The sequence below is a fragment of the Sus scrofa genome, chromosome X (genome assembly GCF_000003025.6).
Source record: "Sus scrofa isolate TJ Tabasco breed Duroc chromosome X, Sscrofa11.1, whole genome shotgun sequence".
Classification (NCBI taxonomy): domain Eukaryota; kingdom Metazoa; phylum Chordata; class Mammalia; order Artiodactyla; family Suidae; genus Sus; species Sus scrofa.
The window spans coordinates 481,415-506,282 of NC_010461.5; the positions used below are offsets into that span (position 1 = coordinate 481,415).

Genomic DNA, 24,868 nt, shown 5'->3' on the forward strand with positions numbered 1-24,868 from the left:
GTCTTGGGAAGGGCCAGTGATTGAGCTTCTGGGCGCCACCCAGAGCGTTTGGCAGTGGCAGCTGCAGGGCAGGTGTGTTCCCAGGGGTGTAAGAGCAAGGTGTAGTGCTTGGTTGCACTGCCCCTCCCCTCCCCCACAACCCCTAAGGTGAGCTGGGCCACAGGCAGAGCCCACTCACAGGCCCCCAGTGGTGGCAAGACCCCCCGCCCCGGTCTGTCCCGGCCGCCTGTAGATCACACAAGAGGCACCACATCGCACTTAGCCCCTGGCTGTCCTTCGCCACACAAGAGAGGTCAGGCCACCCGCAGCCGGCACAAGAAGTACCCCGACTCCAGGGCTGCCCGGCCCTCTGCGAGCCCGCACCTGGCGCGCATGCGCAGGGGAGATGCCCTCCTCCTCTCCCCTCCCCAGCAAGGGCGCCCTGCTTCACCTGCAGGCCCAGACCGCCTCTCCGGTTCCCTCTGCCATCGCGTCCCACTCCCCAGCCGGTAGCACAACATCCCTCTGCCAGAAGCGCACTGCTCCCCAGCTCCTCAGGCTGTCCGCACACCGCCAAGCCCAGTCCCCTCCCCGGAACTGACCTCCGGAGCCTGCATCCCCGTGCTCGACCCCCAGCTGAGCATCTCAGGCTGTGGGGTCCTGGGCGGTGGTTCGGATGATCGGTGAGGCTCTCACGCTGCTTTGCGGTCCTCAGTCCAGCTGTTGCACGCTTCTCAGCCTCCTTGAGGTCCCTCCATCTCAGCCGATCTCCCTCCCGGTGGGTCAGGTGGCTTCCCAGGGTGTGGGTTCCTTTTCTCCTTCACAGCTTCTTCTCAGGGATGCTAGTCCCCGTCCTGAGTCCTTTTCTCTTTTTTTCCTTTGTTCTACCCAGTATGTCAAGAGTTTCTTGCCCTTTTTGGAGGTTTAAGTTTTTCTGCCAGCGTTCAGTTGACATTCTGTGCGAGTTGTTTTACAGGTAGACGTGTTTTTTTGGATGTGTTTGTGGGAGAAGGCGAGCGTGACCTCTTACTCCTCTGCCATCTTGCTCCGCCTCCTACTTGTTTTTATAAATGATAGGACCCATTAAATGGCTCAGCTGAAAACGATGAATGTAAAAAAGACCTTCCTGAAAAGATTTAGCCAAGATGTTCAAGACTTCCATGAAGAAAAGATCAGAGTGTTTCTGACAGAGATAAAAAGAAAACTTGCTTATAAAGACGGAGGCACACCCCGTGTCCCTGAGCAGGAAAGCTCAATCTCATAAACGATAAACATTGCAAAACGAAATCATCATTCTAAAAAATGCCAGTGGACATCTCGATGGCTTTTTGTTATGAAATCTCAGTAAATCAAGGCAAAACTGGGCAAGCACCGCAGAAGGCAAAATGGAAAATATGAAGAAACTTGCACTGTCCTATTAAAATATGCTCCCAAACACCCTATAATAAGCCAGCGCCAGAAACCCACAGGGATATTCAGTGGGAGGGAAAACGCAGACCCCTGGGAAACTAACAAATCAATACCTGGTATTAGAAAAAAAGGATTTAAATTTTCAGGCCAAAGCAAATCAGACTTTCATCTCATACCATAGAGCCAAGTGTCTTACACATGTTTTGAGTTTTGATATTTAAAAATGAAAAATATCATAAGAACACAGGTAGAGGAATATCCAGTCTTAGAAGGAAGCGGTATGGGGAAAGACAGAAGAAAACACCTTAAGCATAGCTCTCCCTAAAATTTTGGTATGCCTTGCTGGAATGCCACCTATAGTTTCCAATAGAATAAAGCTTGATGGACTGCTATCAAGCCTCTTGCAGAGAATGCTCTGCCTGATGCAGATATCTCCCTGCTTCTCTCCCGTGTCTCTGTCTGTCTCAGGCAATGTGGCTTATGACCTGCTTGATTGTATCTGTTTAATCTCTTTAACCTGTATCTATTCCTGCTTGAGTGTATGTGTTTAACTTTTAATTGGGAACAGGTTCATGGGCACGTGTTTCTTGGTCAATAAAAAGACAGCCTGAAGCTTGGGCTCTTGGGCTTCTTGCCAGGGATCCAAATCTCCTCTAAGCCGCCACCAGCTCCACGCAGGATGTGAAGAATGGCATTGCAGGGGACATGCCCTGACAAAGAGGGACTTTACAAACACAGCAAAAGGGTTTTCAAAAAGAAAAAAGTACGAAAGACAGCTACAAGAATTTCAAAATGACTACTTCCAAAGATTGAAGTTCTATAAACAAAATTGAAAAAAAAAATGACTAAAAGCAGAATATTTCCTCTATTCAGAACACGTCTGAATGGCTTGTTGTGCATTTGTTGTGTTTAGGATGTTAATGCCTTGTGATGGAAATCAGTCTCATTCCTCAAAAAGCTAAGAGCAAACAGCCCCAAAGCTAATAAAGAATTCCTTGCAGACACGGCCAGGTTCTGTATTTTGACGGTTCCTTCAAAAGCACGAAAGACAGAAAGCGCACAGCTATCTTTGAGTATGAACTTAGGGGTTGTTCCACTAAAGGCAGTTCTTGAGCCAAAAGGGTGGGGAATTGGATCCTCATGGGCCAGGAGGGTGGTTATAGGAACTGGAAAGTCTTTTAGGGTTTGGGAGAGGAGTTCCAAAATGTTCACACCCTTCCCTGCAGCAATAATACTTCTCGGAATGTTGGGGGATTTAGGAGGGCGTCTTTGCAGAGGCGGCACCAAACCCTGCAACATGTGGCCCGTCCACCAGGACGGGATGTTCACGGCGCATCCACTACGTGGGGGCATCCAGGGGACGAAGGACATGGGGACACACAAAGCATACACTGTTCTGTGGCAAATAAAGGGGCCGAAAGCCACACGGTTTGGCTCACAAGCAGAACCGACATCTGTATTTTGCACCCACACTCACCAACACTGGAGCACCTTCAGAATGTTTCTCCTTGGTTAATGCGATGGTGACATTTTCCCCAAGAATGTCCATTTCCCCCCCATATGTCTGTATCTTGTTACTTTATCAAAGGCATACTCCCTATGCTACCAAGACCAAAAAAAAAAAAAAAAAAAAAAAAAAAAAAGTATACTACAAAATAAGGCTTTCCAAAAAACTCAGTGTCGTACAAGCTGGCTCGTGAAAACATGAGAAACCTGGTCTTTTTTCCCCCAAAGCCCTCCTCACCCCCAAACAAATCTGCCTTCTTTCTGGCCAGTCCCATCAGTCCCTCCCAAACCGGTCTCCCGGTGGGTGGCCCTTCTGTGCACTCTTCTGCTTTCTCCTGGAAGGATGTCAAGAAAGATTATTTCCCCCATTTTGAAACCCACTCAAGTCCATATTTTCTGTAGGAAAAAATCTCAGTGGTTTTTTTTTTTTTTTTTAATGATTCTTTTAAATCCCAGCTTTGACCAGAAGTCTCATTTTCCAGCATCAACAATAAAATAAAACTGCAGTGGGGACTAATCCAATCCTCTGAAATTGTGTTTTTTAATCTCTTCCTTAACTATTTATTGAATACAGACCTCCAGCTCCTGTCCTCCTCCAGAAAAAAAAAAAAAAGAAAAAAAAAAAAGCTTTTACAGAGATCTATTTTTATAATCCTCCAGAGCCAGACGCTGAGCAAGTCCATGCACTGCAACGCTTCTACCAGACCCCGAAAATGTATCCGTGAGTGATTCTGACATATTTCACAGAAGCTCATACAACACAAAATATTAAAAAGAGACTATATGAAACCTTATGGTTTCTTAGAGATGAAGCCGCTCAGATTTGCTTGTTTTTGTGATCTTTGCTTTAAAATTCACGTGACCAGACATGAATGGAAAATAACCTTGTTTTTTTCTTCCCAAAGCAGCATGTCCATATTTAAAATAATTTTTTTTCTTTTCTTTTTTTTCTTTTTTTCTTTTTAGGGATGCACCCATGGCATATGGAAGTTCCCAGGCTAGGGGGCCAATCAGAGCTGCATCTGCACCTATGACGTAGCTCATGGCAATGCGGATCCTTTAACCCACTGAGTGAGGCCAGGGATCAAATCCGGGTCCTTATGGATATGAGTCGGGTTTTTTATTGCTGAGCCACAACGGGAACGCCTTGGTCCCTGGTCATCTATTAAATCGCTGTGTGTATGCAAGGTGTTTCAAAGACAATTCGTGTACAAATGTGAGATACCCTATCAACCCATCAGGACGACCGAAACAAATAATAACTTTTGTTTACATTTCCATGGAAAGCCCTTGAGAAATTTTTTCTTCTTCTCCTTCTCCTCCTCCTTCTAACTCTTCTTCTTCTCCTTTTTGAATCTCTGCTTTGTCCCTTGAAGCTGGGTGACCTTAGGCAAGTTATTAACCTCTCTGACCTACTTCCTGGTCTGAAACCAATGGATAATGATTACATGTGTTGGCTGGGATCATGTCTATGTGAACAATGATTCGTTTTAATCTTTCCTCTACTTCCAAACATCTGCCTTCATATCCCTTGAGCTTTTAATTTTTTAAATTTTTTTAATTAAAAAAATAGTGTAGTTGATTTACAGAGAAGTCTTATCTGATTTAAACCTCACAACATTTTTATGGCTTCATGTGTCACATGAGAAGATGCTGTGGGTAACAGAGACGGCTTCATGTTTTGTGGGGGATCATAGTTGAGTTAGAGAAACTTCAGCTTTGCAGAGAGGTAACACAAAAGCATGATTTTCCTTCCTCTTTTCTTTTTTTTTTTTAAGCTTTTTAGGGGCATACCTGCAGCATATGGAAGTTCCCAGGCTAGGAGTTGAATCAGAGCTGTAGCCTCCAGCCTACACCACAGCCATAGCACATGGGATCAAGCCATGTCTGTGACTACACCACAGCTCACAGCAATGCTGTATCCTTAACCAACTGAGTGAGGCCAGGGATTGAACCCACATCCTCATGGACATGAGCCAGGTTCATTACCACTGAGCCACAGTGGGAACTCCCACAACCAATCTGATAACCCAAATTCACTGGAAGCACCTCTGCCGTTAAACATATCACTGTCAGCACTGCCTAGTTCTTTGGAAAATATTATTTTATTATCAAATGTACATTGTGTTGACCTTAAAAATACAGTAAAGCAGTCATGGAAATAACAGATCTTTCTATGGACACAGTGTGACAGGAAGGGAGATATTTCTGGGTTTCTCAGGAAGATTACGGATTTATTCTGTGGGGTCACGACTTAGCTCTCTTCTTCCTTTCCTGTCATCTCCCCCACCACAGCTCCCATGGGATAAGACAAAGAAATCCAATATCTAAGCCTCCCCCACTGGTGGGTTCCTGGGAAAGGTAATATAATAGTGCTTAATGGATTGGAAGGAAGTTGGGGAAGAAAGTATTTTTTTAATTACATTTCCACGCCTGCCCTAATGTATCCAAGTCTTGCAAAGACCAATAATTTATTCTTTTAAAAGAGACAGAAAGGATGTCTTTCTCTTTCTACTCTCACTGTCTGACTAGAAAGAAAAAATATATATATAATAAAACATTATATAAAAAAGTGAATTCCAGGGAGAACGTAATCTTCCCTATAAAATGGGAGCTGTGCTGTATCAAACTTGGATGTGAACAAAATAAAATAAAATCAATCACTTTGGTTCTCAGCCCTTGGTTGGGGGTGGGGGGAGGTGGCAAGCTGGCGTGGTGAAGTGACGGAGGGAATAACGGAAAGATGGGGACTCATTCTAGAACATTCTATCATGTGAAAACTGTGACAGGTTAACCAGTGTGTGTGTGTGTCGGGGGGTGTGGCAGGAAGGCACTGTGCATGTGTACAGCTTATTTTTGGCAAATATGCCTTGGACACCATCCAGATACTCCTTCAGGTGTCAGGGTGGTTGAGGCCAACCCAGAAATTTGGTTTGTGCTCAAGTCTGGTGAAAGACAAGGCAAGAGCATATGGTGTTTTGTAAACATGAAAAAAAGTCTCCCCCCAACACCCCTCCACCACATACACACACACACACACCAGAGAGGCTGACCCCTCCCTCCAGTGTCTGTCTTGCTTCCTTTCCTCAACAAGCTTAGGTCAAGGTCAAGGCAAGCCTGAAAGCCAAGAAGGAGAGCCACCACCTCTTAGGACGAATCCTTGTAAAGCTCCAACTCTCCAGCCCCAGCTTTCCTTCCAAAGGAGGCTTGGTTCCAACTCCCTAAGCAAGCACCACAGAGTCTGTGTTCTCCGCCTGGCGTCTCAGTAGACGTGGATGTACGTTGTTTTGGAGTCACTGCCCAGGATGTTTTTCGCAGAGCACTTGTAGAAGCCGGCATCCCTCTGGGTGGCCTGCTGGATGGTTAACGATCCCTGTGGGTGGAGGAACCTGTGCCCGTAGAGACGGGGCTGGGTTCCTGCCATCAGAAGGGACTTATCCGGCAGCTCCCATGTTATCTCGGCTTTGGGAATGGCCATGACCATACAGTTAAGCTTCACCATGTTCCCAGGCCGAGTGTAGATGACGGGTGTGGGCTCGCTGGTGATGCGGGGAGGGTAGGCGATCACAATCACTGGAACATTCGCGACCGAGGGGCCATACTCCGTGTCTGCCTTGCACACGTAGGTCCCCCTGTCGAACACCGAGGCGTCCCGCACGGTGAGGGTGCCGTTCTCCCACAGGGTGAAGCGTCCCCGGGCCTGGGGGCCCTCCAAAACCAGGCCATTGGGCAGCGTCCAAGAGGACCGCACCTGCCGGCCCCCCGGGGGTGCGCAGGGCAGGTGCAGGGTCTCTCCGTTGATGATGCTGATGAGGTTGTGGTACCGGTTGCTGGTCTCAGGCTTCAGCCCCACCTTCAGGGAGACCAGCCTCTCTGTGTAGCCCGCCGAGTTCCTGGCCACGCAGCGGTAAGCCCCCGCGTCCACGGATGAAAGGTCACTGATGTGGAGCTTGCCGTCGCCCTTGTGGTAGAACCGCTGCAGCTGCTGGCCGCTCCGGAGCTCTGTCCGGTTGGGGAGGACCCACAGCAGGGTGGGCGTCGGGGTCCCGGCTGCAGAGCAGTTGAGACTGATGGTGTGTCCGGCCATGGCGGTGATCTTCTCGCTGACTGGGTCGTGGAAGATGGGCTTTTCCACGGGTTCCAGGACAGTAAGCTGGACAATCAGCCTGGCCTCCCCACCTTCATTGCGCCCGATACACACCAGCTGGACTGAATCACTCTTCCGCAGACGCCGGATGTCCAGGGTCCCATTGCCATGGATGGTGATCCGGTTGCCATGGTAAGGGGCGGGTAGGACCACACCCTCAGGGAAAGCCCACAAGACCCTCGGCATGGGGGTGCCTTCTGCTTGGCAGTCAATGAGTTTCCGACTGCCTACCGGGGCGATCTCCCGCACTGTGGTGATGGCGTCGGGGTTCCCGTTGATCCTGGGCGCCTGCACATGGACGAGGATCCAGACCATCTTCCGGTCCTCTCCCGCACTGTTCCTGACCACACAGGTGTAGTTGCCGCTGTCCGAGCGCTGGGCTTTCTGGATCAGCAGCGTGCCATCGGGATATATCTGGTACTTCTCCGAGGAGGCGGGGATCAGCCGGTTGGTGGGCGAGAGCCACGTCACCCTGGGTGTGGGCTCCCCTTTGGCCTCACAGGCCACGGTGACCACATCCCCGTAGGGGACCTGGACCACGGAGTACGTCTTGTTGCGGATGGCGGGGGGCTCGGTCACCACCTTCACGTGCACGGTCATCTCATCCTTGCCAACCTGGTTTTCGGCCACGCAGGTGTAGTCCCCCTCCTCGCGCATTCCGACCTCGTTAAAGTAGAGCGTCCCATTGTTGAAAACCACGTAGCGCTTGGCGCGCCCGCCGCCGTCATCGGACTGCATGAAGGAGTTGACCAGGCTCCCGTCGGGGAGGCTCCAGGAGATCTCGGGGTTGGGAAGCCCGGTGGCCACGCAGTCGACCTTGAGGTCGCCCCCGTAGAAGACCCTGTGGTCATTCTCCTCTTTGTGCTCGATCTTGGCTGGTCTCATGACCACGTTGACCTGCAGCATGACGAAGTCGTCCCCTACCTTATTCCGGGCGACGCACAGGTAATCGCCTGCGTCCTTGTCGGTGACAGATTTCACCAGCAGGGTCCCATTGGCAAAGACCTTCATCCTGGTGTCAAAGCTGATGGGATGTGGGGGAAGAGAAGGAACAAGAGGTCAGCCTGCTGGTCACCAAAAGAAAACTGCTGGTGGTTCTGAAAACTATCAGCACACAGGGCCACCACTCAAAATGTCACATGCTGGAGTCCCATTGTGGCTCAACAGGTTAAGAACCCAACATCGTGTCTGTGAGAATGTGGGTTCGATCCCTGGCCTCGCTGTGTGTGTTAAGGAGCCGGCATTGCCATGAGCTGTGCTGTAGGTCCCGGAAGTAGCTGGGATCCTGTGCTGCTATGGCTGTGGTGTAGGCTGGTGGCTACAGCTCCGATTCATCCCCTTGCCTGGGAAGCTCCATATGCCTTGGATGCGGCCCTAAAAAAAGACCAAAATAAATACATAAATAAATAAAAAGGAAAAGAAGGATGCAGAAGGAAAACCTCAATTACCTGTAACTTCTTTTTTTTTTTTTTTGTCTTTTGTTTTTTTAGGGCCGCACCTGTGGCATATGGAGGTTCCCAGGTGAGGGATCTAATCAGAGCTGCAGCTGCAGCCTATACCACAGCTACAGCAATGCAGGATCTGAGCCACAGCTGTGACCTACACCACACGGGATCCTTAAGCCAGTGAGTGAGTGGGATTGAACCTGGAACCTCATGGTTCCTAGTCAGATTCATTTCCACTACGCCACGACAGGAACTCCTTACCTATAACTTGTAATATTGGCAGCTGCAAGGGGCATTTGGATCTGACCCATAAATATTTCCCTCCCACTGTGACATTCTAGTAGCCTGTTGGAACTGTGTTATCGATTAAACAAAGTCACAAAAGTGTCTGCCTATGATGGCATTCAACCTGATGACCTGCTTGCTCTTCACCAGAACAGCGAGTAACAAGGACCCTTGAAATGGTGGTGTCACCCAGAGAGTCAAGATGAGTTAGGGGGTCACTGGATGGGAGTGGAGCAGACAAAGATATCTGAATCAGACTTGGAGTCCGAATCCAGAAATGGGTACAGCAGCAGGTGCCTGCAAACATTTTGCAACTCCGAAAAAAAACCCGAGCCTACACATCCACACATAGATAGATGTGGAAGTCCAGTAACTCTGATTTTCAACTGTCCCAATATGCAGGCAGGGCAGAGAGCCTGCTCTTTTATTAAACTCACATGGCTGGTTTAATTACACTTTATGAAGAATGCAATTAGTCAGAATCTAGGAACCGTGCAGGCTGGGCGACCGTGCTGGTTGATTTATAGCGACATGCTCCTAGCACGGCCCCCATTCCTACTGGAACTGCATTCTTTGACTTCAGGGTTCATTCAGCACAGGCTCAGCCCTGCCAATGTCAACGGAAAACCCTTCTCTCCACAGCAGGAATCTGCTCAGCTGGAAGACGTTCCGGGGGAAAAACTGGGTACGTGGTATTCTGGATGGATTGTGCCAGATTGAGGCACGCCCGGCCGTCTAAAGCACGGGCTGGGAGAAAGCGCCTCGCCCTGTTCCTGCCTTGGGAAGAGCCGAGCAGACGAGCCGCCACCGGGCGGAACCCGGGGCAGTCATTTGGAGGCTCTCTGGGGTTGAAACACACACTGAGGTGCATTCCTGCCTGAGCTCCTGGGGCTGGAGGCTGAAGATGCACCAGGGGCCAGGGGCGTTCCAGTCATTGCCCCCCTCCTCTGCATCTCGAAACACGAACAGGTGACACTGGCTTTAGCCCCGGGGGTTTTGGTTACTGCTCTGAGGGGTGGATGGCTCTGTCGTTGGCCGTCCTGTGCACAGTGGGTCGGAGTAGCATCACTGCTCTCAGCCACAGAGTCAGTAGCGCCCTTTCCTCACTAGTTATGACAACTGAAAATATCTGCAGACACTGAGGAGCGCTTCCTGCAGAAGCGGACTGTCTGGCTGAGAACCGCTTCCATAGATAGATAGATAGACCGACAGATAGACAGATGATGATGGATAGACAGATAGATGATATATCGCTACATAGAAGAGATGATAGATAAATGATAGAAGGACAAATGATAGATGATATAGAGGTACATAGAATGGGAGTTCCTGTCGTGGCTCAGGGGAAACCAATCTGACGAGCATCCAAGAAGATGCAGGTTCGATCCCTGGCTTCGCTCAGTGTGTTAAACATCTGGCACTGCCGTGAGCTGTGGTGTAGGTCACAGATGCGGCTCAGATCTGGCATTGCTGTGGCTGTGGCGTAGGCTGGCAGCTACAGCTGTGATTGGACCCCTAGCCTGGGAGCCTCCATATGCCGTGAGTGTGGCCTTGAAAAGTCAAAAAAAAAAAAAAAAAGCAGAAATAGATACGCAGAATAGGTAACAGATAGATGGAAAATACTACATAGATAAATGATAGATATCACATAGGCGACGATAGATAAAATAGATGACAGATGATGTAGATGGATAACTGGCAGAAAGTCTCCATGCTAAGACGGCGTTTCTCAGCATCATGCTACTGCCACTGCGGCTGGAGGGCTCTGACGGGGGGCTCTTGTGCACTGTGGGGGGTTGAGCAGCATCCCAGGTCTCCGTCCACAACAGGGCAGGAGCGCCCCCTCCCCACTCCCTAAGTCACAGCAACCAAAACTGTCTCCGAAAACTGCTAAATGTCCCCTGAGGACAAAATTGCCCTTGGTTGAGACCGAGAGCTGGAGATTCATACCTCTGGGAACAGAAGGCAGGGGAGCAGAGGCACTTTTATCATAGCCAAAATGAACTTTTAGAATTCCAAATATTCTACCTTCCTGATGCCATTATGTGTTCATTTATTTATTTTGCTTTTTTTTTTTTCTTTTCTTTTTAGGGCTACACCCACAGCATATGGAGGTTCCCAGGCTAGGGATCCAATTGGAGCTACAGCTGCCAGTCTACACCACAGCCACAGCAATGCCAGATCTGAGCTTTATCTGTGATCTACACCACGGCTCATGACAACGCCAGATCCTTAACCTGATGAGCGAGGCCAGGGATCAAACCTGCAACCTCATGGATATTAGTCAGGTTCCTTACCACTGAGCCACAATGGGAACTCCTAAATTTTCTGTTTTACCTATGTTCCATCTATTGCGAATACTGTTTCCATATAAGACCTGAGGCGTCTAGGTGTTTTGTGGAGACTGAACAGAAAGAGAAGGCAAATTAAATTGTTTTATCTAATTATTTAAAATACAGTTAAAAAGAGTTCCCTGGTGGCTCAGTGAGTTAAGGATCCGGTGTCGTCACTGCTGTGGCTTGAGTTGCTGCTGTGGCACAGGCGGGATCCCTGGCCTAGGAATTTCTGCCTGTCAGGGCACAGCACCCACCCCCCAAGTACAGTTAAAAATATGATCACTAAAAAAAAAGCTATTGGAGTTCCCGTCGTGGCTCAGTGGTTAACGAATCCGACTAGGAACCAAGAGGTTGCAGGTTTGATCCCTGCCCTTGCTCAGTGGGTTAACGATCCGGCGTTGCCATGAGCTGTGGTGTAGGTCGCAGACGCGGCTGGGATCCTGCGTTGCTGTGGCTCTGGCGTAGGCTGGCAGCTACAGCTCCGATTAGACCCCTAGCCTGGGAACCTCCATATGCCACAGGTATGACCCCAAAAAGAGGAAGGAGGGGAGCGAGGGAGGGAGGAAGGAAAGAAAAGAGACATGCTCGTGTCCCCACCTCCAGCACCTACAGGCAGCAACAGAGTCATTCCTTCTCCTGCCCGAGAATCCTGCAGACTGTCGCCCAGCGCCCAGAGGGGAAGCGGGCCCAGGAGCCAAGACCGATGGCGAGGCCGGAGCGCCACGTACCTGAAAAGCGCGTCGATCATCCTCTTGGAAGGGAGTCTCCAGAGGATGCGCGGCCAGGGGTCCCCCGAGGCGCTGCAGTCCAGCCGGAGGGTCCCCCCATAGCGGACGTCGGTTCTCTGCGGCGACGTGCCGGTGATGCGCGCGTTGGCGGCCGCGCGCATCACCGAGAGCTGCACCGCCCTCCGTGCCGAGCCCACCAGGTTGGCGGCCACGCACTCGTAGCGCCCGCTGTCCTTGGGCGCCAGGTTGCGGATGTAGAGGGTGCCGTTGGGGAAGACGAAGAGGTTGCCGTGGAGGAACTGGGAGGGGCGGATCTGCGTCCCGTCCCACAGCACCCAGCGCACGCTGGGCAGCGGCGCCGCCTTGGCGGTGCAGTGGATGTGGATGCTGAGCCCGGGCGGCACCGAGATGTTCTCCAGCTTCTCCTGCTGGATGACCGGGGGCAGGGCCGCCACGTGCAGGCGGATGGCCAGGCTGTCCGCGCCCGCTGCGTTGCTGGCCACGCACTTGTACACGCCTCTGTCCGAGAAGGACGCCTCTTTGATGGACAGGGTCCGGTTTTCGTGCAGCGTGATCCTGCCTTCCACGGGGGACACGGCCTGCCACACCCTCCTGTCGGGGAAAATCCAGGAGATCTGGGGGGCGGGGGTCCCCTTGGCCAGGCACTCCATGGCAATGGTATCCCCCAGGTAGACGGTGACATCCTCGTAGTGGGACGCCAGGATCTGGGGCTGCTGCACGGCCACGGTCAGCAGGACCACCATCCTGTCGGCTCCGTGCAGGTTTTTGGCGGTGCACATGTACTGGCCCCCGTCCTGCACCTGCACGTTTCGGATGACGAAAGTGCCATTCTTCAGGACTTCAAACCGCTGCACTCTGGTGTTTGGGGTCATGAGAGCGCCTGGAAATAAAGAAAAACAAGCGTCCTGTTTTATTTACTTATTTTGCTTTTTAGGGCTGCACCCGGGGCACATGGAAGTTCCCAGGCTAGGGGTGGAAATGGAGCTGTAGCCACCCGCCTACGCCTACGCCACAGCCACACCAGATCCGAGCTGTGTCTGTGACCTACACCACAGCTCATGGCAGCGGGAACTCCCAAGTGTCCTATTGTAGATGCCACACAGAAGTGGATCTCATATGGTATTCGTCTTTCTCTTTCTGACGGACTTCCCTTAGTATGAGAATGTCTAGCTGCATCCATGTAGCTGCAAATGGCATTATTTTGTTCTTTTTTATGGCTGAGTAATATTCCATTGTGTATATGCACTGCACAGAGAAGTATATCCAATCTCTTGGGATAGAACATGATGGAAAATACTATGAGAAAAAATGTGTGTGTGTATTTATTAGAATATACTTGATTTACATACATAAATGAGAAGAATGCATATATATATATATTCCAGTATAGTTCATTTATATATAAATATCAAAGACAAAAAAAGAAAAAAAGACAAAGGGAGTTCCCCTCGTAGCACAGCAGAAACGAATCGGACTAGGAACCATGAGGTTGCGGGTTCTATCCCTGGCCAGTCTCAGTGGGTTAAGGATCTGGCGTTGCCGTGAGTTGTGGTGTAGGTCACAGACGTGGCTCAGATCTGGCATTGCTGTGGCTGTGGTGTAGCTGGCAGCTACAGCTCTGATTAGACCCCTAGCCTGGGAACCTCCATATGCCACGTGTGTGGCCCTAAAAAGACAAAAAAAAAAGGATAAATATCTTGGGATAGAACATGATGGAAGATAGTATGAGAAAAAGAATGTGCATATATACGTGTGTGTGTGTGTGTGTTTGACTGGGTCACTTTGCTGTACCATGAAAATTGACACAATGCTGTAAATCAACTATATTCTAATAACAATAGAATAAAATAAAGTCCATCGAGTTCAACATAAAAATACCACTTCAAAAGGGCCCAATGAGGATTATTAGTTAATTAATTTAATTCCCCTCTTTTTTTTTTTTTTTCTGGCTGCACCTGCAGCATGCAGAAGCCCCAGAGCTAGGGCTCAAACTCACACCACAGCAGTGACCTGAGCCACAGCAGTGATCACACTGGCTCTGTAACCTGCTGAGCCACCAGCGAGCTCCTCGAATTCTCTTTAGGTCCAAACAGTGACGGCAAAGGCCCCACCTCAATCCCTCCAATACATTCTTTACAATTTATTATTACTATTATTTTAAAATTCCTCCAATATCGTTCTTAACTCCTACACTGATCCCCAAATCAAGGCAGATGCCATCTTCAAGCCATGGGCAGCTTGGACAGGTTTCGTGGAGGATTCTGGAAGCCATCCTGAGCCCCAAGCCTCCCCCCCAGGTGGCCTCTTGGTTGAGTTCCTAAAGAGGCAGTCTGCCTTTGCTCAGCCCTCACCTCACTGCATGGGGGTTGTGCTGCTGAGGTCCCCAGCTTGACTACAGGAACGTCCCAGGCTTGCAGTCACCTCCCTCTGTGCCCAGCCAGGCTCCTGGCGGCTAGATGGAGCCGGCCATTCTCTGCCGGGGGGCCTTCACCCCACTACCACAGTCAGGGGCAGGTGCCCCTTTTCCTCCCTCCTCACTACATGCCCCATGTGTCAAAGCCCACCCTTCTGGGCTCTGCCCCAGGCAGGGTCTGTATAAATCAAGGGTTTCCAATGCTTCGTCCTCTTGGGGTCTTGCTGACCTCCTAGGGGTGGCCAGTTCCTAGAGAGGGCTAAGGACTCGCCCTTCAAATGCCAGGCAGAGCCCCTCACCTCCTCAGTGGGGCTCCCCTACTTTGGGCCACCATGCACCTGCCCTCGTCCCCCCACCCCAGGGCCAGGTGCCAGCAACAAGGACAGCCCTGCACCCAGGACCGGCTGGAATATGTCACACCAGTCCCCCGTAAGCCTGCTCCCCTGCCTCACCTGTTCCCTCCTCCTCCCTCTGCCTCCTGACCCAGCCTGGAGCTGCCCTATATAACCCTGCATGGCATGGTGTGTCCCCCTCTTGGGGACAGGGAGTGACCAACTGTCATCAATACAGTCGTTTCCTAATCTATTGGTCTCACCCACACCTGAATAATAAATAGCAAATCCTATAGTTAAAAACCTGGAAAGCCCAAGAAAACCCAGAGTTTCATTCTTTTTTTCCTCTCCCACACTGCTGGGTTCCTGGGTCCTTGCATCCATCATGGGCTTTTTTGTTTGTTTGTTTTTTTCTTTTTACAGTCACACCTGCACCATATGGAAGTTCCCGGGTTAGGGGTCAAATTGGAGCTGCAGCTGAGGCTTATGCTGCAGCCACGGCAACACAGGATCTGAGTTATGTCTGTGACCTGTGCCTCAGCTCGTGGCAACGTCGGATTCTTAACCCACTGAGCGAGGCCAGGGATTGAACCCACAACCTCGCAGACACTATGTGGATTCTTAACCTGCTGCCACAACGAGAACGCCCCTTATGGTGAAATGGCTTCCAGGTGACGGATGACAGTAAAAGCTGAGAAGCTGCTATCTCCATGGTATTGCCGTGGCTGTGGTGTAGACCTGCAGCTGCAGCTCTGACTTGACCCCTAGCCCGGGAAGGTCCATATGCTGCAGGTTGGCCCTAAAAAGTTAAAAAAAAAAAAAAAGTCACACCCATTGTAGTTCCTTAATTCCTGTCCCTGTAAAGAGAATACACCTGTTAACTGAGTCTCAAATGTCCCCTCCCCTCCTCTTCATCTGTCCTTTCCCAGACGCTCTGGTTCTACGCAAGGTCATAGACTCAAGCAACCCCTCCCTACAGAAGTGCTGGCGAAAAAGCAGATGGGGAGTTCCCGTTGTGGCTCAGTGGGTTAAGGACCCAACTAGCACCCATGAGGACTCAGGTTCAATCCCTGGCCTCGCTCAGTGGGTTAAGAATCCGACGTTGCCACGAGCTGTGGCACAGGTCACACATGCAGCTCGGATCTGGCGTTGCTGTGGCTGTGGCATACACCTGCAGGTGCAGCTCCTATTCACCCCCTTGCCCGAGAACGTCCATGTGCCACAGGTGCCACCTTAAAAAAAAAAAAAAGGTAGCTGGGTAAATGCCCTACCTGTGGACACCTTTGTCCAGGTCACAAAAGGCTGGGGTTGGCCTGTTGCCTCACAAGGGAACACAACGTCTGTCTCCGCGGTGACAGTCACAGAGGGAGGAGACTTGGTGACGATGTGGGGCTTCTCCCCCAGGGTCCAGAATTTGGATGCGGGTGGTCCTGCAGCAGAGAAGAGCTTGAGGCTGCTGTGATGGACGCTTCTGGAGGGCTGGGCGGAAGGCGTCAGGGAAGGGACGGAGCTCCGGGTGGAGAAGACCGCAGGAAGGTTCCGGACGTTCGTGGACGGGGGCGCTGTGGTCCGGGGAGCGGGCAACAGCGGAGGCGCCGGAGGACCGAGGTCCACCTGAGCGATGCTCTGGGAATGAATCCTATGGGAGGGACCTGGGTTGACTTTTTGGTCTCTCGTCACCAGTGCAGGCGAGGCGGGTGTCGGGGGCTTGGGGGTAGCTCCCAACGGTGGGAAAGAGAGGGTTCTGTTGAGGAAGAAAGGGAGCCTCCCACTGGCAGGAGGGGCTCTGGGATGGGGCAGCTTGCCAGCGGGGGCTCTTAGGTCCGGGAGGTGGTTATCGCCTGGCGATGTGGAGCTGCCGTGGGCTCGGTGCGGGCCTCGGGTGGTGGTACCGGGAGCGCTGGGTTTGGACCCGTGCAGCGGAACCACAGGAGAGGTCGGACCTGGTAACGTGGGCGTCGTGAAGCGTTCATTCGTCAGCGGAACCCTGGACGGATGCGCCGTCGTTTCCGGTCTGTTGGTCGTGTGACGAGGGGGCTGGAAAGTTACAAAGTATCTCAGGGAGCTTTGTGTGGTCTGCGGTGGCCTCACCGTCTCTCTTGATGAGACCGGTTTGGTGGGGACTCGGGGGCGTGGCTGGAAAACCTGGGCTCTGCCAGCCTCCTGGCGGCTCTCCGGGAGCCGGGGAAGAAGGCTTTCGGTTCTGCCATCCGGGGCTTCCTTTCCGGACACTGGCTTAGGGGTGACATTCCATTTGTCCAGGACGGGAGAGGGTGTGGATACCCGATCTGGTTTCCCCGTAGGCTGCGTTCCCTGCTTCTTCACCGACGGCGTTGTGGTCTCTGGGGTCCTCCCATCGCCGGAGAGAAGGTTTTCTTTGGACGTGCTTGATGCTGGCGATGTTTTAGATGTAAGAGGCGCGGGCTGTGCCGTGGTGTGTGCCAGGGACGCGAGAGTGGTGGTGGGCGGGAGGGGGGAGGCAGGCTCCCGCACGGGGACAGGTGGAGAGATCCGAGGCTGAGGTCCACCTTCAGGACGGAGGGTAGCTGGACGGGCTGCGTGATCGCTCTGATCACTGATGCTGGTTTCCGCTGGACTTGAAGACGCTTCGACTTTGAGGCCCGGGAGCGTCGGCGAAGGAACCCATTCTTCCGGCTGCAACATTGTAGACACGGCAACCGAAGGTGCAAACTCTGAAGGAAACCCTGGGCCCTCCCCCTCTTGGAAGAAGGGTGAGTCCGTAACATCTTCGGAAGATCCTGGAGCAGGTCGGTCGGTCAGGAGCTCTTCAGGCTGGGCTGCCCCTGGGGGGTTCCAGCCTGGGGTTCCTGGGAAGCCAGAAGGTTTAGATGCTTCTTTAAATTCGCCCCCGCTGGAGACTGTGGCCCCAACGGTGACACCGTGTGACCCACTGACTCGCCAGGGAGCGGACTGCCCGTTTTATAGTCATCGATGTTGGCGACACCAAGATTCTCCACTTCTTTTCCAGGGGGTACAGGCTCGTGGGTGAGTGGACTTGCCTCCTGCAGCTGATCTGGGGAGAAGCGGATTTCTACGCGGGTTGTACTGTCACCTTCCACTCTCGATCCTCTAGGCAGGTCTACAGTTGGGAGAGAAACGGTTGTCGCTGGAAGCACAGCTTGTGAAGTGGGGGTAGGAACGCCTTTATTTTCTGGGAAAGGGCTGGTTGGGGACACAGACGCCGTGGGGCTCGCAGTCGCTGTCACGTAGCGATGTTTGTTCGGCCGCTTCCCGTGCTTCTTGCGCGGGGGCTCCTTGGGTACGGGCTCCGAGGGCCTCTGCGCGTCCAGCTGCGGAGGGGTATGGACAGTGCTCTCCAGCCAAGGCGTGGGGACCGGCAAGCTGTCCCCCTGCTTTGGAACCGCCCTTCTGGTACTCGAGTGGGTGGAGTAGAAAAAGTCTCCACTGGGGCCAACGTCGTGGGCGGGGGTTGTTTCTGCCGCTGTCGTAATCGGTGCGTGCGCACCCGCTTCTTGCCTGGGGTCTCCTTCGAGAAGGGTGAGTGGTCGGCGCTGATGGAGCAGGGCTTCTCTGGGTGGGTGCCAGCATGGCGACCGTGGTGGCAGCCTCGTCCAATCGCGTGGTTTCCTTGGGATGCTTCCAGGCGGTGACATTGCTCATCACCTCCAGGGCAGCGTCTAGCAGGGTGGAAGATACCTGGCCCTGCCTGCGATTCTCAGGATTTCCAAAGTTTGCAGGGTCTCTGTCTAGCACGCGTTCTTTCCGCACCGTCTGAGCATCCTCCTGTGAACCCTGTCTCACCCGCGGGTGGGCTTGTGTGCTTAAATTGCTCACTAGCTGCCGGGTGTCACTGTGTCCTTGCAGAAACGTTTGGGCTGGCACAAGGGTTTCTCTGACACTGTGGTCTTCAAATGGCTCAAAGGTCCTGGAGTCAGCAACCCCCAAGGTCGGGGCTGCAGTAAAACCTGAGGAGGTCAGATCGTTCATTTCATTTTCATCCTGTGGCGACTGGGTCTCGGGCTCTGAGGGAGCGTAGGGCACGTTCTTGGACGCAGCGTGGGGGATGGCGCTGGAGGGAGGCTCAGACGCATTTGATGTGGGCTCTGGCACAGACCCGGCATCCGGTGTCGACCTGCCCTCGGTGCCTAGGCTTCCGTGGGTGGGCTCTTCGCCGACCGCGGCCAGGGTCTGCACGGTCGGAGAGGATTCATGAGGCACCAATAGGGATGTGGTGGCGGGAGCCCACCCCAAGTCCACTTCGGTGGCAGGGGCGTCCTTGCCCTTCTCTGTAAAGTCCTCATCAATCAGTTCTTCCGGGTGGATGCTTGTCACTTGGGGTGCGGCCACAGTTACTCCCTGGGGGCCGGGTTCCAGAAGAACCATCCCGGGTGAGAAAACAGTGCCAGCAACCTGCTCTTCCTCCCCGAAGAGGGACAGGTCTCCCGAGGACTCTTCGGCACTGGTTGTGGTCCACAGGGGTGCTCCTGAGGGGGGAGGGGCAGCCGGCCAGATGGATGTCTCTTCTGGGCTCCCTGAGGGCAGAGGGTGACTTTAAGGACCTGGGGAACCTCTGTTCCCTTCGGTGGGTTTCTCCCACGTACTCTGGCTAAAATGTCTGCCCAGTGTTGCGGATTAATCTGTTTGTTTGCCATGTGGACCCTTCGCCTGGACTCAAAGACTCTGCGACCTTCTGCGACATTTGTCTCGGGCTCTTTCTCGGAAATCTTCCAGGGCTTCAGTTTCCTCCTCCCCTTCTTGGGTTTCGTACCTCCGGGGACCGTGTCGTCCTTGGACTGGATGTACATCTCTTGGTCCTTTGGGTGGAGACCTCTCCTCGGCGCGTGATCTTCCTCTCCGACGCCAGATCCGCCTTCGTCTTCCGCCACGTCCCCCCTTCCTCTGGACAGCGTCTTCCCCCCTGGGCGCCGGCCCCTTTTCGACGCCCTGCCGGAGTCCTTCTTATGCACCGCGACCCCCACGGTGAAATGATCGGCCCCGTGCTGGTTGACAGCCACGCATCTGTAGTAACCGCTGTCACTGCCTTGGACCCGGGGGATGGAAAGGGTCCCGTCAGCCAGCAGGTATGCGTGGGACGTGTTAGCCATGTCATTTAGGATCCTTTTGTTGGGCAGGATCCAGCTGATCTGGGCTTCGGGTACGGCCAGTGCGTGGCAAGGCAGTGTCACTGGCTCGCCTGGGTTCTTCTGAATGGTCACTGTGTGCCCATCGGGGGCTTGAGGGGCGGGAGGCTGCACAAGAACCCTGTATACCATTCGATCCACTTCGTCCCTCACCCGCGCGATGCACTGGTACAGACCAGCGTCTGACGGCTCCGTGGACTTGATCTTCAGCCAGCCGCTAGTTAGGACGGAGACCCTGCCGTCCGGGTCCTCCAAGGGCGCCTTCAGGACGGAGCCATCCGGCAGCACCCACCAGATGGACGGCCTCTCGGAAGCCTTGACGTTGCAGCTCAGCTGGCACGGGCTCCCTTCCAAGACCGTCTGGGCTCTCTGCACGGCCGTGCTAGGCTCGATCATGACCCAGCTCCGGCTCCGAGACGGCCTTGCGTCCTTGGCGGGCATGGTGAGAGAATACCGGGACGCATAGGAGAGCACTACCGTCTTGGCCGTACTCTGTCGCCGGTTGAGCTGGAGGTCCACGGACGGCTGCAGGACCCACTCCGGTTCGGCAAGGATGTGGGCTCGGACGCCCGTGTAATACAGGGTGTCGTCATCAGCATCTTGCCTGTACTGGGAGCCGAGGCTGGGGTCTCGGTCGGGCGCGGGGTCGCGGTGCAGCTTCACGGGGACCTCGCTGTAATAGGCGATCAGCTTCCACAGTTTCTCATAGTTTTCTCGCGTCATGGGACACTCAAAGTCCAGGGCAAGAGTGGCGTTGAGCTCTATCTCCTGCGGGTCTGTTTGGTTCAGATGGAGCTGCTGCAGGTCCGTGGGCTTCTTGATGGCGCAGACCAAGTGGGCCGTGTTCCCGTGCTCGTCGCTCATGTTGAGGGAGACGTTCCAGCGGGGGACCTGGAGCGACTCCAGGGACACGTGGTCGTCACCGTCTTCCTCCTGCTCTGGCTCCTCCTCGCTGCCTCGGCTCCTGTTCTGCCTCAGAGGGGACGCTATGAGCGGCTTCTGACAGGTGACTTCCTTCAGCTTCTGAATCTCCTGTCTGTGCAGCTTCTTGGGGCTGGTGCAGGTGGCGCAGAGCTGACCGCCTTCGTAGGCTTTGTCCTTCTTACACTTCAGAATCCCTGAAACACAGGATCAGACAAAGAGGCTCTGAGTTCATGAGACCAAGAATGGCTGGAGGCTGAAGCCGTGGCTGGCGTCTTTGTTATCTGGGTGCCCTTCCAACCTTATCGAATACCCCCTCGACCACCCTGCCTCTGGGACGCCATCACCCCAGACTTTAAATCCAATGAGCACAGCCTTTTATAACTTCCTGACAATGAGTAATGAGTACTCTGTTTTAAAAATGAGGTAACATTGGAGTTCCCGTCGTGGCTCAGTGGAAATGAATCTGACTTGTATCCATGAGGACACAGGTTCGATCCCTGCCCTTGCTCACTGGGTTAAGGATCCGGTGTTGCTGTGAGCTGTGGTGTAGGTCACAGGTGCTGCCTGGATCTGGCATTGCTGTGGCTGTGGTGTAGGCCAGCATCTGTAGCTCCGATTTGCCCCCGAGCCTGGGAATATCCATAGGCTGTGGGTGTGGCCCTAAAAAAACAAATAATAGGAGTTCCTGTCGTGGTGCAGTGGTTAACAAATCCAACTAGGAACCATGAGGTTGTGGGTTCGATCCCTGCCCTTGCTCAGTGGGTTAACGATCTGGCGTTGCCGTGAGCTGTGGTGTAGGTTGCAGACGCGGCTCGGATCCCGCGTTGCTGTGGCTGTGGTGTAGGCTGGCAGCTACAGCTCCGATTTGACCCCTAGCCTGGGAACCTCCATATGCCGCGGGAGCGGCCCAAGAAATAGCAAAAAAGACAAAAAACAAAACAAAACAAAACAAAACAAAAAGAAAACCCCACCAAATAATAATAATAATAACAACGAAAAATAAAATAGGCATTCCCATTGTGGTGCCGTGGAAATGAATCCGACTAGGAACCATGAGGTTGTGGGTTCGATCCCTGGCCTTGCTCGATGGGTGAAGGATCCGGCGTGGCCATGAGCTGTGGTGTAGGTTGCAGACTCGGCTCGGATCCCGCGTTGCTGTGGCTGTGGTGTAGGCTGGCAGCTACAGCTCCGATTTGACCCCTAGCCTGGGAACCTCCATATGCCGCGGGAGCGGCCCAAGAAATAGCAAAAAAGACAAAAAACAAAACAAAACAAAACAAAACAAAAAGAAAACCCCACCAAATAATAATAATAATAACAACGAAAAATAAAATAGGCATTCCCATTATGGTGCCGTGGAAATGAATCCGACTAGGAACCATGAGGTTGTGGGTTCGATCCCTGGCCTTGCTCGATGGGTGAAGGATCCGGCGTGGCCATGAGCTGTGGTGTAGGTCGCAGACGGGGCTCGGATCTGGCGTGGCTGTGGCTGTGGTGCAGGCCAGCGGCTGTCGCTCCGATTCGAACCGTAGCCCGGGAACCTCCATATGCCATGGGTGTGGCCCTAACAAGTGAAATAAAAGAATGAGTAAATAAATAATAAAATAAAAATAACAAAATAAATTAGGTGTTGTTACATTGAAAAAGAATCCCTATTCACACACTCGACACCACTGACCTTTTGTGAAGGTTCAGGCGCATCTACATAATTCATTTCCATCCCCAAGCCCAGTTCCACGTGACAGGAGGCTCTGCTGGCATGAAGTCCTGTCCCGTCTGGCTTGGATGGTTATTCTTTTGTCCGCTAGACTCTTTCACTTCAGGCAGTGCTGACTCTCTGGATTCACACACCACGCCTGCTTCCCCGGACATTGGATCGCCCCCGCATTTTCTCCTGCTCTGGCCAACACAGAGCCTTTCACCGTGTCCTCCTCCTCTGCCCAAGGCATTAGGGGGACATATTCCCTGACTTGGTCTAGCCCCGTTCCCCTCTGGCGCTGCCCCGTCACGGATGGCCTCGCCCACCTACGTGGTTGCAATGACCACCCGCCAGCAGCGATGAGTTCCGTGTGTGTTCTGGAGCCCAGACACAGCCTTACACACCCCACACCCAAGTGCTACTGGACGTGTCTATTAAAGGACACAAAAGCTTCTTCTACAGACAGCGAGAGAACAAATTATGTTTTCTCTCCGCTCGACCTCTTGCAGGTCTTCTAGCTCCATCATCTTTCCCATAAGAAAATGAGGATTTTTTTTACCATCTCCTTGGTGGTCTCCACGTCTTTCCATTCCCCCCCCCCACCAGGAACAAACCATCCAAATGTCCATTATTGATGACTTGGAACACGATAAAGCTCCTAATTAGTGTCCCTGTGTTGACTTTTGCCTCTCGGAACGCGGCTTTCTACACGACTCTCAAAGTCATAACCTCAGGATGCAAACAGGATGGTTTCACACAGCTCCAACGCAGAAATATAACACATGCCATACAGGTGCACAGAGACACGTACGGATGGACCCCACCCACACATACATGCGTGCATACGCACACACAAAGGCACATACACGAATCTCCAGAATGGCTGAGATGGCTTCGTGACTCCCTACTGTCGCACTTCTGCTGAGAAATGCCCCCTTCACATGGGTTTTCAGCTTCTGCTGGACCCGGTGGCGTGTGGGCACTGAACTATGAACGGAGGTGACATGTCTTTTTTGGTTCAGATAATTAAGATGAGGGTGTACCTGTCTTTCGCCCTCCCCATGCCTGATTAAATCAGATTCAATGTCAAATGTAAAGTGGAGCCACAGAGAGCAGCACTGGGACCTCTTCATTAATCCATGGAGGAGAGGGACCTGGTCACTCACTGTCAGTGCCCTCATTAAATAGTGACATCAGGTGGGTGAGTTGGACATTTCTAGATGGGCGCAGGCTGTGAAGCTGAAATTGAGGAGAGCAAGACCTATCATAGGAGGAGATCTCTTAGCAAAGATCTGAACGCTGAAGAGAAGCCAGATCCTTCAACATCTAGCAGAAGAGTTTTCTTGGCAGATGATGAGCAGGTCCAATGATGTTGCAACCAGGTTGACTAGCAGAAGGATATTCTTGGAGGATGACAGCAAGTCCAATGATGTTGGCAATAGGTTGATCAGCAGAAGAGTTTTCTTGGCAGATGTTGAGCAGGTCCAATGATGTTGAAACAGGTTGATTAGCAGAAGGATTTTCTTGGAGGATGATAGCAAGTCCAATGGTGTTGGCAATAGGTTGATCAGCAGAAGAGTTTTCTTGGCAGATGATGAGCAGGTCCAATGATGTTGCAACCAGGTTGACTAGCAGAAGGATATTCTTGGAGGATGACAGCAAGTCCAATGATGTTGGCAATAGGTTGATCAGCAGAAGAGTTTTCTTGGCAGATGTTGAGCAGGTCCAATGATGTTGAAACAGGTTGATTAGCAGAAGGATTTTCTTGGAGGATGATAGCAAGTCCAATGGTGTTGGCAATAGGTTGATCAGCAGAAGAGTTTTCTTGGCAGATGTTGAGCAGGTCCAGTGATGTTGCAACCAGGTTGACTAGCAGAAGGGTATTCTTGGTAGATCATAACCAGGTCCAATGATGTTGAAACAGGTTGATTAGCAGAAGGGTATTCTTGGAGGATGACAGCAAGTCCAATGATGTTGGCAATAGGTTGATCAGCAGAAGAGTTTTCTTGGCAGATGTTGAGCAGGTCCATTGATGTTGAAACAGGTTGATTAGCAGAAGGATTTTCTTGGCAGATCACAACCAGGCCCATTGATGCTGGAAATAGGTTAACTAGCAGAAGGTGACTAGAAGAAGTGTTTTCTTGGAGGGTGATGACCAAGTCCAAGGATGCTGGCAATAGGTTCAGTAGCAGAAGGGTTTTCTTGGCAGATGTTGCAGGTCCAGTGATGTTGAAACAGGTTGATTTGCAGGAGGGTTTTCTTGGAGGATCATAGCAAGTCCAATGAGGTTGCACACAGGTTGACTCACAGACGGTGACTAGAAGAAGAAGTGTTTTCTTAGAGGATGATAGCAAGTCCAATGAGGTTGCACACAGGTTGACTCGCAGAAGGGTTTTCTTGGCCGATGTAGAGCAGGTCCAGTGATATTAAGTTGGAAATAGGTTCAGATGGTTCAAGACAGAAAGCAGAGCAGTGTGGCTGGAATGGGGTGAATACTGGGCACAGCGGGACCAGCCTGTG

At 52.3% G+C, this 24,868-nt stretch overlaps 1 protein-coding gene across 1 annotated transcript in view; it reads right to left on the reverse strand.

The window, feature by feature from the left end:
* LOC100519997 (matrix-remodeling-associated protein 5) overlaps positions 4,982 to 24,868 on the reverse strand; it is a 30,934-nt gene continuing 11,047 nt past the window's right edge. The window contains 7 exon segments of the mRNA XM_013991051.2: positions 4,982 to 8,066; positions 11,837 to 12,737; positions 15,874 to 17,499; positions 17,502 to 17,990; positions 17,993 to 18,103; positions 18,106 to 19,125; positions 19,128 to 20,843. Coding sequence (XP_013846505.2) covers positions 6,158 to 8,066; positions 11,837 to 12,737; positions 15,874 to 17,499; positions 17,502 to 17,990; positions 17,993 to 18,103; positions 18,106 to 19,125; positions 19,128 to 20,843 — 7,772 coding nt within the window. The 3' untranslated portion in view covers positions 4,982 to 6,157.